Source organism: Crocodylus porosus, unplaced genomic scaffold, assembly GCF_001723895.1.
Source record: "Crocodylus porosus isolate Cpor-Errol unplaced genomic scaffold, CroPor_comp1, whole genome shotgun sequence".
Classification (NCBI taxonomy): Eukaryota; Metazoa; Chordata; order Crocodylia; family Crocodylidae; genus Crocodylus; species Crocodylus porosus.
Window position 1 is genome coordinate 198,926,633 of NW_017728886.1, and position 12,559 is coordinate 198,939,191.

General features: G+C 38.7%; 1 protein-coding gene across 2 annotated transcripts in view; it reads left to right on the top strand.

The window, feature by feature from the left end:
* Positions 1-12,559, top strand: part of SNTG1 (syntrophin gamma 1) — a 326,996-nt gene that overhangs the window by 278,324 nt on the left and 36,113 nt on the right. Inside the window, exon 17 of one of the 2 annotated variants that reach the window (XM_019547925.1) lies at positions 106-770. The exons of the other annotated variant lie outside the window; for it this stretch is intronic. Within the exon in view, the coding sequence (XP_019403470.1) occupies positions 106-240 (135 nt within the window). The 3' untranslated portion in view covers positions 241-770. Of the gene's footprint in view, positions 1-105; positions 771-12,559 lie in introns of those variants that run through there. 2 annotated transcript variants of the gene reach the window in all.

Sequence of the window (12,559 nt, forward strand, 5' to 3'; positions counted from 1 at the left end):
TATGAAAATGGCTTTCCAAAATAGCAGGAAGGAAAAAAGTTTTATCTCAAAAGCCAAGGAGACATTACAATAAAAATAATCATTTGTTACTTTTTTGGCCTTTAGGTTTTGCACATGCAACTACCAGATCCTAAACCTACCATCACTAACAATAACCAGTGTACTGAACTTAAGGATCCAAAGAAAGCAAACCAAAGAGAAGATAGCCAAGGACCCTGTAGCAGCATCATTGAAGAATAAGTGGCCTGCAGATGAATTTAAAGCTGAAAAAAGTTATGGTTGTCACCAAAATGCTGGCTGTGGTTCAACCAAACATAGAAACCTAAGAAACCTAAGAAGGATCCTGGCTATCAACTCAAAGAATAATATGAATGAAGGCAGAATGTAGCAGCAATTAGTGGGCATCCTCAGCAGACAGACTCCACAGTTAGTGACTATATTCCTTGGTGATCACAAATGTTACATCTGAATGCCCTGCATCATGAAAAACTACCAGAGGTCCTACAACTTCTTGAAAACCCTTCTAATTGGCACCATATGACCAATGTCAGGACTCTCAGACTGCACTGTTTTCTGGATGAACAGCACCGAGTGAGAGCTCATTGATCCATCAGATCCTTCACACTGGCCAAATATCATGGTACTCTAATTCCATGGGTTTGTGCCAATTCACTGGGAAAAGAAGATCCTACCTATTGCATCAATGAACCCTTCTTGACAGAATTTTTTATGTGTTCGGAAGTTATTTTTACTGCACTGTTCATTCCCCACACCCAATTTTCTCTGTTAATTTTATTTTGTACTTGGATTTTTTTTGTCTGCATTATATAGAACAAATAAAGGCTTAAAGTCTGGGTTTGTTTATCTGTTTTGTTTTTACTTAAAAATACCATTTTTTCTCACATCATGCAAACATCTGGCACTCTTTCAACTAATAAGTGATCACATAAATGATCTTTAATGAGAAAAGGTTTTAAAATAAGGAAATAAGACAAACTATGCAAAGCAGATTACAAAGACAGTCATACACTTTAAGCAAAATGCACACAATGCTGAAAATTCCTGATAGGCTAGACAGCATTCTCTCATCCCAGGTCTACAGCACAATCTACTCTCATTTTCTCATCTCTTCTAGCCTGGATGGAGAAATTGGTATAGATTCTCCAAGAACAATTTTGTTCTAGAGCATTATTTACAACCTCATCATCTTTATGCTTGTTAGCTTGCTAGCTCAGATATTGCCACAGAATGCTACTGCAGAAACGTGCTGCTGCTGCTGCTGCTGCTGCTGGTCCAACAGCCAGTCCTGACACACTTTAGATCATTTAAAGTGACTGCTACAGAATGGCAAGATTAATATCACAATTTTGTTAGTGCTTCTGACTATTGGCATCACAAAATTCTCTCTCTCTACTTTGAAATTCCATCATCTCCTGTAAAGAGGCATTTCAAGCAGTGGGCAGAAAAAGAATCATAGGAGTTTTAGAGGTTGGTTCCTGAGAGACTTACAGTTATTCTCCTTAGTATATTCTCCCGTGTATAGTCACAACTAGCTCTACAGGGGAGTTACCCAGAGTCTTGTGTATGCATATCAGCAGAAATTTCCCATGTAGAAGCAATGGGATTGTGATGAGGTAACAGGCACATTTTGCTGGCATGCAATTTAACAAAGCTTTTGCTTTGATATTTTTTATTTCAAACTAAAATCTGTTAATTTAGGCAAATTTTGAGAATGACAACAGGAAGCTGATAGACAGAAGCTTCCTGCAGTTGTTTAATTGAATTGTTCAACTTTGAGCACTTTTTGTCAGAAAGCCTGGACCAGATGATGGGAATGAGTCCAGAAATAAGATCACAGGAACCTGGGCAAATGTTATCAGGCAGAATTGTCAATCCGCTAGACTTCCTAATGATGAACAAGACTGGGATGTGTGTGACTACTGGTTTCCTTACTGTCATGAAGACCTTTTCAGCTTATTCAGTCTCATTTATAGAAGCCCTGACATCAGCAAGACTATAAAGCATACAAGATTTTAATGTAACACCAAGTGATAGAGCACCAATTTCTTTGCAGGTAGAACTGTATACACACAGAGATGAATATTTCCATGACTGAAATGCCTGACTATTAAGTTTGTGCTTGTGTATCGATGCAGCATTGTTTAGCATAGGAACAGGACTAGTATTTTAAGACACTTTCCAAGCCCTTGTATACTGGAAACAAAATGCAGGTATGCAGACATATGACTGTGAATTTCACAACAAGGGTTACACATTTATAGAAAATGTTTATTCCTGAATGTGGTGAAAAATGTCAGATATAATTTATTCATATAGCAAATGCATTTCATTGTAGCTTCGTTATTCTGAGAAGGAACACTCAAAAAAAGCTGGTATGGCTGAAATCTCTAAAATTCTACAATACTACGTATAATCACTTCCCCTCCTCTCCCCTCCCCACAACCCACCCAAAGTAGATTCAAAGCATTTCAAGCCTTCTAACTATTTCAAGAAATATTCATTCAGCAATAGTAGGTAACATATGTAACCAATCACTAGATAACAGATGCAGTTAAAATACTAATTTTAATCTCATTTTAAAAATGTGCAAAATGAATAATGAGTACATTTAAAGGAATCAGATTTTTCTCATAGACATTCCACAGCAGAACAGAGATTATATTTTTCAAGGCAAGTATTTGCTCAGAAATCACTTTTTATGGTGAGGGAAGGTAAGTAGATTTTGTTCCTATGTTGATAATTTTGCTAGACAGATTTAAACTAAAGTTGTGGGTCTATGCCTCGTGCTATAATTTTTAATTCATTTCTAATTCATTTAACAGAAGAATTAGAACGAGATCTGGATAGAGACGAAGGATGCAGATAAAAACAATGGAAAGTTGAAATCAACATATGAGATAATTTAATGGAATTGGTGAACTATGTATATAGTTAAAGAAGAGTTTTCAAATAGGAGAGAAACTCAGATAGCTGGATCTTTCAATTAGTGATGCCTGATCACTTCCAACTCTGCCCTTTTGGTTTTCAAAGACTGCAAAATAGGGAAAGTGAGTCACGCTGGGCAGCTGAGATGATAGGAACTTCCAGGTTTGTGAACCATGGCTGGACAGCTCCAGTTGCAGAAGGAAACTTTCCTATCAGAGACTACACTGAGAGCCCAAATGCAGCAAAGGTGTTGAAGTTGCAGATGGAGGACATAACCCCAGAAAGAGGAAAGAGACAGAAGTCTATTGTTGTTGCAATACTAAGGTAGGAAATGATCCAAGATGTGTATGTGTGTGCATGTATGAGTCAGGGGAAAGAGTTAGATGTGTTCAGACAGGCTCAAGGCGCCAAACTTTGACCCACTAGAGCAGATTGATCTGGGGTCTTCCTTGTCCCAGCTCCTGTAACCTAGCAGAAGGAGTGATTGACTTGATTTCCATGCAGTTAGGACTTTCCAAGTCCTAACTTTGGCAAAGAGCTGCTCAGTTTTACTTTCTGTTGAAAGAACTAAATAGGCATCCTGCTGAGCATCAGGGGAGACTCCCTTGCATGCTGCAGCAGACAGGAGGAATGTTTGTAAATAGGAACTGAACTGAATAAGACACTCATCAACAAAATTTACAAAGTCCTTAGTTCTGGTCCACCTGCCAGTAGATGGATGCATTAGTGGATGCTGAAGCAGAAAATGGTATTTAAATATTTTTTCAGAACAGGAACAATAATAATTATTTGAAGAACACTTTATACTTGTTTTTTTTATAATCAAAATATTGTGTCAAAAAGAAATGAATAATCAGCTACAGCTAGATCCATGAAAACCTTTCTTATGAGAAACTAGAACATATGCAAACCCAAGGTATACATCTGAACCTGAATATTTATGAACCCGTTAGCCATGAATTATCCCTGCTTCAGCTCTCTCAAAATATTTTTATCCTATTGCACTAATTTTCTGTTAACACATGCCAAATTTGTATTCCTTTTTGCCTCTTCTGAAATATGAATTTATGTAAAAATCCTTTTAATATATTCATAGAGTTTAAGGCCAGAAGTGACCATTAGCTTATCTAGTTTGACCTCCTCTCTATCGCATACCATTTCAACCCATTACCACTGTATTGAGCACACTTCTCTTGTATTTAGGAACAGCTGAACAGCCTATTTTCTTGCTCAGAATAATTTCTAGCTGGTAGGTGGCTGTCCAATCTTCCAACAGATCAAAGCAGTGTTGACCAAACATCATGAGAGGATCTTGGTTTTTTTCTTCCTTCCCTCTTTCCCTCCCACATTTATAACACAAGAAATCAACAGGGCTCCAAGACAGAACCTACTTCTCCTTCCCTAATTAAAGGAGAAGGTTTGGTTTGAGTTCTCCAACAAATATTTTTGTTTGTTTGTTTCCAACAGTTTCCCATAGTTTCTAGCTCAAGATCAATAAGTATGTTTTGTGGGTTTGAAATGTATATACTGAAACAAGTAGAAGAATGGAGTGAGTACCTACAATTCACTGCTGCATTAGAAAACCCCAGGTCCACAGATAAATGGGTAAGTCACAACTAAGAGAAACCCTAATCAAAAGCTTTCCCAAACTCTTGTGATTACCATCACTAAATACTGCTGAATTCCACTACTACTCGGGTCTTTCTGTTCAGGCCATATTAAATTGTCAAAGCCCCAGGATTCTATAGGAGTTCTTAATGATAGCATGGGCTCTGATACTCTTATAAAACACATTTTTCCATTGTCTTTGTCTACAATATTTTAGCATCAATTTTATATTTGTATTCCTTTTCTGTCATGGCTCATGTTTCTTAAAAGTAGGTTTCTTTTATCTGTATTCAGTAGCTCTTTGGCTAGATGTTAAACTTGTAGTGCTGTTTTCCAAAAGTAAAAGGGATTAAAGACAAGAAACTCATTCTGAGGCCTTTTAGCCTCATGCTTTGTTTCATTTACACCTACTCAGACAACCATCCTTTGGAATCAGTAGGAGTTTGCCTGAACAGGGTTGAATAAAACAGTTCTTATTTTAATAAAACAGGTTCTATAACTTAATCTAAGGTTCAGTGTATAACATCTGTTATGTTTGCCTGCCAGTTCATTTCAAAACTATTTTGAAATGCCTCTATCTATTCTAACAAAATCTGTTTGTTATGACTGAACTTCCTGCATCAAAATTTGCACTAATTGTCAGGAAGGTGGTTATAAAAGATTACTGTATTCTGATACACAGTGGATGCATCTACATATGCTATTAATTCATGCTGGAGTCAGCTGCTTCTTGGTGTAGTGTCTTCATGTGTGTCTGAGACCACAGCAGTTTGAGCCAAGGTAGAGCAGCTATGGGCTGGCAGCAAGCTTGGGCAGGACGGGAGGGGTGGGGGCTCATACCTGGGTTCTGGGTCAAGGTGCTGGGTGGAGGAGGGGCAGCTGCAGCATGAGAGTGCCCAAAGAGCACAGCCATGTGGCTAGATGGCAGGCAGGGGTCTGGCACAATGTTTTTTGTGCCTGATCAGCATTTACATGCCCGCTTAGGCACAGTTACTTTTGCTGCGATAAAACAGTACTCTCCCCAACGGTATCCATTCACAACTTCGAGAAAAGTAAAATCTTTCTGAGCTGATGCTACATGCAGAATAATACCACTCAACATGGGGGGAAAAGTTCTTCATCTTGGAATCAAGTATGAGGCGGTGGGGGGCAGGAAGATGCTGTGGCTCTGGCTCTGGCTTTGACCTAGGGTCAGGGCCACAGCCACAGCTATTGCCTGTACTTACACTGTCTCTGTATCCCCCCAGCCTCAGGCCCCCATATTCCACTTTTTCCCCTGTCTCCCCCCAACTCCACTTCTCCTTTTGCTGCCTGCTCCCTCCCCCCCACCATCCACTTACCCTTGCTTGATCATTGGCAGTCCTGTCCTCACTCCAGCCTGGGGCCTGGAGCACACGTTTGGTCTATCCTTAACCCAGCTCAGGAGGGGCAGTGCCAACTCTGACTGGGTGCCGAAGTCAGGGACAGAGCTTCCATGTTGCTACTGCTGCTATAGGATCAGGCTGAGACCATGCTTCATGCCCCAGGCTGGAGCAGAGATAAAGCCTGCTGGAGTGAAGCAAAGGGGATGTGGAGGGCAGAGACAATGTGGGGTTCAAAGCTGTGGGAGGGGCAGGCACAAAGGGAGACAGAGGCTTCAGGGTGAGGAAACAGGGTAGAAGAGGAAGTGTGGGACCTGAGGCTGTGTGGGGAACAGGCACAAGGGAAATAGGTAGCAGGGGGACAGGTGATGGGGAAGATAAGGAGCAGAGGGCTAGGTGGGGGGCGGTCAAATGGCATAACTCCCTACATGGTATGACTCTTCGACCATATCTGGCTCCCACCTCCCCCACCTTCCCACCACTTGTTTCTCCCACCCCTCCCAACTAGGCAGTGCCTGTTCCCCTACCATTGCTTTCCCCGCTGCAGTGGTGAAAAGGATGACATTTTTAAGAAAACATTCCAATAATTAGAATTATATATAAAAGACTATAACCGATTTATAATTTTTCCTTGTGTAGAATCTAATTATTGGGGGTTATCTGAAATTCACAGTCATCTTGGATTTGGGTAAATATGAAACATACATGCATTACTATATAATAGTTTTTGGCATATTTGGCTTTTAATTTGTGGCATTAAGATGTTTTTCAGAACATCCATTGTCCTTTTGTTTCTCACACTACTCAAATATTGTTTCTGAGGATGCCTGGGAAAGCCTCTTCTATATTTTGGTGTACAGTGACACTCTAATGCATGCTTTCCTGCATTAAAAATACAAAAAAAAACCCCCTCTAGATTCTATGTTCATCGTAATGCTGTCCATGTTCACCAGGATTCCTCTGTAGTGCTGGGAACAGAAATTACTTATAAACTAGTATAAGCGATAAGAAACTAATTCAAATCTGTAACACAACAGAAGTTTAGCACACATAAACCACTTTCAAAATGACTGAAACCAATTTAAAATGAACCTGGATGGATGCAGTATCAGACTTAACTGATTTAGGTTAAATCAGTTTATTGAACTTCTTTCCCAGATCCCCTCTAAATTCAGGTTTTCTATCAGTTCTGCCAGCATCTGAGAACGCTTTGCTCCTCCTCCTGCAAACCCTCACTTGCAGGGTTGGTGTGCTAACCTTGGCCCAAGTTGTCTGCTCTAGTTTAGCAGAGATGAGTATTATAGCACCCCTGGCTTCTAGCCTGGGCAACTGCAGGCATGTGGATACCTTTCTGCAATCCAAAGTGAATGTCTGTTCACCTGCTTATTGGTTCAGTCTACACATCTTGGACTAATCTGCAAAGATTCAATTTTAGGCTTTTTGACTGGCTGTATTTAAGTTTGCTGTCCAAATTATCAACCCTGACTCAAAATTGTGCATAGTCCCATTAAGTTCTTCAGTTTGTTCGTTTGGATGGTTGTGTATTTGTTCTAACAGGGAAAGCATTTATGCAAGATAACACCGTTTAAACAATATACTTTCTTCTTTTTTCTTTTTTAGTTTACTCTACATCTATTACACTTGATTTTGTTTCATTACTTAATCCTTCAAATTAACAGAAAGCATTTTCTAGCATGACAGTTAAATGTTTGGGAAAAGAAAAAAATTATATATGTGGGCAAGTGCTGGGGCACGTTCCTTTCTAAACTAATATTTCCAAACTAAAACAAAGGAAAACAAAACAAAAAAACCTATACAGATATCCCTGGCTTGCTTCCTTGTCTAGTGTTGTTTAATCAGCAGGGATAGTTCCCTTTTGGAGTCCTAAATTAATTATTGAAACTAGCATCTGTACTGAGGTTACATCAACTCAATCATATCATCTTTAAAAAAAACCTAAAAAAAAAATTTTCTGAATCTGTGCAAAAACTATGATAAATATGGGCATGGAATCTATTTAAATTGTGTTATTTAGAATAAATCTTTATCATGATATGATTTAAAAAACCAACATTGGCAGGCATCTTATCATTTCTATCTGTTATTTCTGTCCTGCTTTCTCTCAAGCATTCTCTAGCTGACAGCTTAAAAATAGAGCCAACAATAGTTTATCATGTATAACAGTTGTTATGTAACTCTACAAACAAGGCATTTTGATTTGCTGTTAAGAGAATGAGCACACATTCATATTAAAACTGTTCCTACTTAAATCACATTCTTCCAACCAGCACGGAAAATGGCAATTAACCCACCTGAACAGTTTTACAAAATATCAGGTAGCATAATGACTACCCTACAAGATAAATAGCATATAATTTTCTCACCCCTCTGATAAAAGTATGCAAAGCTATGCTTATTCTTTTGAGGCACTTTCCAGACCTAAATTTCCAGAGAAAGACATGTTCTGCTTTCCTCCCTGCCTGCCTTCATTACTTTCTTGATTTACAGTGTAAGGGAGCTTTATGTTATATAGCTTGTGCAGGCTTTAGCAAGTATTTGATTAAGATTTTATTTCACAACTTTGTCAGTCATTCACAGTAACAACACAGCTGAAGTGAAAAGGATGCTTTCTGGATGATTTATATGTAGACCATAAGGAAATATTCACAAGAAGTGCCAAATGAAAGTCCTAATACATAAGTTATGTATATATGTCATTATTTAGAAAAATGGCATATATGGGAGGTTAAATGTGATAGTTCATAAGTATCTTTGTAAAATATCTGTCCCTGGAAACCATCTAAATCTAAACCCACCAATCTGTCTGCTTTCAAGCTATTTCATTAGCATTATTTGAAAATATTGTCAAGATTTTGAAACTAAAATTCTCTCCCATATTCTACTGAAATGGGATATAAACAGCACATACAAGATTGGAGCAGACATCTTGACTGTCCTGGCCATTTATCAAAATGTTGGCTTGCTTCATCTGGCCTCTCTGCTATAAGCAGTCTTCATCTCACGATTCCTATTTAGTCAGGTGTACCTTTCCTTTTTTTAGCTCTTAATGTTTGCTATTGCAAGGGAAATTTCAACCGCCTGTTTCATTTTTTTCCAGCTATTGAATTTAGAGTGTTAGTGGTGCAAAATATTTTTCTTAATCTTGCTAATTGGAAGAGGTTTCATCAGGTTCAGCATTTCACTAGTGTCAGTTGGCGATGATGATGGTGTTATGATTGTCATTACAGTAATGTCTACAGGGCCTTGAATGAGATCAGGGTCCTACTGTACTGACCATGGCACAAACAAATTGAGAATTTAAATTTGCTTTCTTTTTGTTTCAATTAATATAATTTTGACAGAGTATTCTAGTGAACATACCATCAGTGAAACATGATGTGTACTACCATATGTCATTTTAGAACTGAGGACTTTGAAATGGCTTAACTTTCAAATGTCGTACCTATTCAGGTGGAGGCACTTCAATTTTAACATGTTTAAGATTCATATTTTAAATGATACATCTGGTCACCCTTCTCTCAGTTCATAGCAGTAACACAAACAGAACAAGCTTGATTTTTTTCTCTTAATTTAAAATAACAGTCTTCCCATTCTGTTCTCTGTGAATTACACAGCACATACACACCTGACAATTTTCTCATCATCCCTCAGCACCACTCCATAACAGAGCAGAAGACCTTTTCAACAATTCAGTATTACTGACATGTGATTTTACAGTCCATCGGTTTCTATTACACTTAATGTACTGTAGCTGCAAAGTATGTTTTTTTCCCTAAATTCAAATATGGAAAAAGTGTGTAGCAGACCCCTAAATCATAAAACTTCATTCTAAAATTTCTTGGACTGTTTCTTGAGCTGTAAATGAATTATGCTCATCATTGGGAGGGAGGTGAAGTAGTGTCTTTAAGTCAGTTTTTATGTTCATCCATTTTATGCTTTGGCTGTCTGAGCATCATTCCTTTCTCTGGTTTAATCTGTAACAGACTCACTAACTTACACACACACCTTTCCATACCCCAGGCGTGTCTTGAAAGAAATGCATTATCTGGGCGTCCCTTGTGTCTGGAGGTCAGGAAACTGGGTGGCAAACACCACAGTAGCAGCACGATGCCACACAAGTTACTGAAGCTGATTAACACTGACTGCAGAGTATCTTGGAAATGCTAGCAAAGCACCCAGAGCACAGTAGAAGATCTGATCCCTTGTATTGCCATTAGCAAAGTTATGGCACATCCAGACAAAAGTACGGACCTCCAAAAAATAGTGTGTGTGTGTGCATGCTCACACATATGTACACTCTCACAAAAATCTTTTGTGCAGTTAGATATGCGTTCTGTAAATTCATGAACATAGTATTAAATATACAAAGATTTACGGTGGGTTTAACTTTTTAAAAAGTCATGGATTACATTTATAAATAGACTGCTGAATTCTGGCTTGGAGATTCATCTAGCTCAAATCCAAGCACAATGCAAAACTATTCATTAAAGTGCTATTTTGTAGCTGTTTTTTAAACTCTTGATCTTTCCAAATTATGAGAAAATTGCCTATGCTCCTGAGTCCACATGCTTACATACGGATATCTATCATTTACATTTGTTTGTTCAGATGCCAACTTGCATAAACTAAAAGAATGTATTCATGTATGATTAAATATAGGTTTAGCTCTACATATCTACAAGCATCCATATGTAAGCATGCATGAATACCTGTGAGTGTGTGTACATGTATGCTCATATTCATACAATCATATATCTACCTGTGCAAAAGTGCCATGGCTGCACTCTAGCATGTTTACTGCTCATTAAAGTGGTAGTAGAAAATGGGTATTTGCACCTGAAAGCCTGCAAAGAAGAATTTTTTCCAGCTATTGAAGTTGGTCTAATAAAAGATATCAGATTTACCCAAAGAACTTTGTCTGCCTGTGGTAGAAAATGTGCATTTGTCAGAGCAAAAAAAATCATTCCTATACAAGAACGGATAATAAATTGTAAGTGCTGCTGCATTATATTATGATGCTGGAACAAAGTAACAAAAGGCTTCATAATGGTCCATGAGGTGCATAGCAACAAAACTCAGTACAACTGTCATTTGTTCTTTTACTGACATACTGCATGCTTCATCAAAAGCAGAGAACACATTATAAACAACAAATAGTACAGCAAATGCCTTTAAATTTTTCTTGGCAACTGGCTACTTAGAAACAAAAAGCAACCTTCAGTATTACTTCAGAAACAACCACTGTTTATTCTAAGGCTAACCTTTTGTGTTACATACAAAGAAGTTCTATGCACTTTCTGAGAGAGAAATGACCTTCAGGGAAGGTTAGCTGCCAAAAAAGCAGGGGTAAGTCTGATGAATAAACAGTCATGGACCAAGCAGCACCACCAGGGTGTGGTGAGGACAGCAGATGGCAATACTTTCCCTCCTGAAAAGTCAAATATACCCTTTGTTGTGAAATGGCAAGTAGAGGTCACCACTATAATAAGCCTGCCCAGCCCAGCCATGGGTTTGCAAGTTCTCAATGGTGAAATAGGTGAAAGATGTTAGAATTTCAATGATTGTGAAGGCGGAATGACATTTCCAATTGTCTTGACCTCCTTGCCATTGGATTAAGGTCCCCTTCTGTCAAGAACCATGTAGAAGCTGATGTAGCTTCTTCATAATAAAAGAAATCAAGCACAAGTGTCTTTCATGAAAAAGGCTTTTCCAGAACATTTTTAAAGCCCTTTGGCAACCAGATACTTATGATGGGAGCAGGATTGTGAGGTCTGTAAGCTCCTACTCATGAGCATGAAGGCAGCAGTTGCAAGAAGGTCATTTAGCACTTGGATGAGGCAAGAGTGTGATTCAGCAGCTATAATTGTGACTGAGCAACCCTCTTCAGGATCCACTCTGCTCACCCTACATGGGAGCTAGAAAAGTTGCCCTAAACGTAGACTCTTTACCTTCTCCTGACTGGATAACTGTTTCCAGTGGGATCATCATTACTGCAGTCAAAATCAGTGAAGACACACAATCAATTTTGGGACCTGGAACATCAGGACTCTCATGGACAATCCTAATAGTGAACACTCAGAGCACTGCACTGCATTCATGGCTTGAGAACTCAGGTAACACAACATCAATTTTGCTGCACTAACTGAGATGTGGTGAGCTGGAGATAGGCAGCTGAAAGAATGTGGATGCAGCTATACCTTCTTCTGGAAAGGTAAACAGGAAGGAGAATGCTGGCTTTGTGGAATAGGTTTTGCCACCAAGAATGAACTCATAAATCAACTCAGTGATTTCTCTATTGAAATTAATTGCACAAGACAACATGGCAATGGAACAAGACAACAATGGCACAACTGTGTCATCATCATTCATGCCCAGGATCACAAAGATGTCCACTTCGCCAGATCTATGCTAGACACTGATGACTGCTGGACTACTCACTGACTCATCCACTCAGTTACGTCACTCAAACTGGCTCCCAAATAACAACTGCAGCAGAAGCAATAAAGATAGAAGATCAACACTGAAGGACTTAAGGAGCCAAACAAGTAAGAGATCTTCCACCAGGGTCTCAATGAAAAACTGATGAATTCCAGTAAACAATAGGAAAATACCGGTCGCCCTCA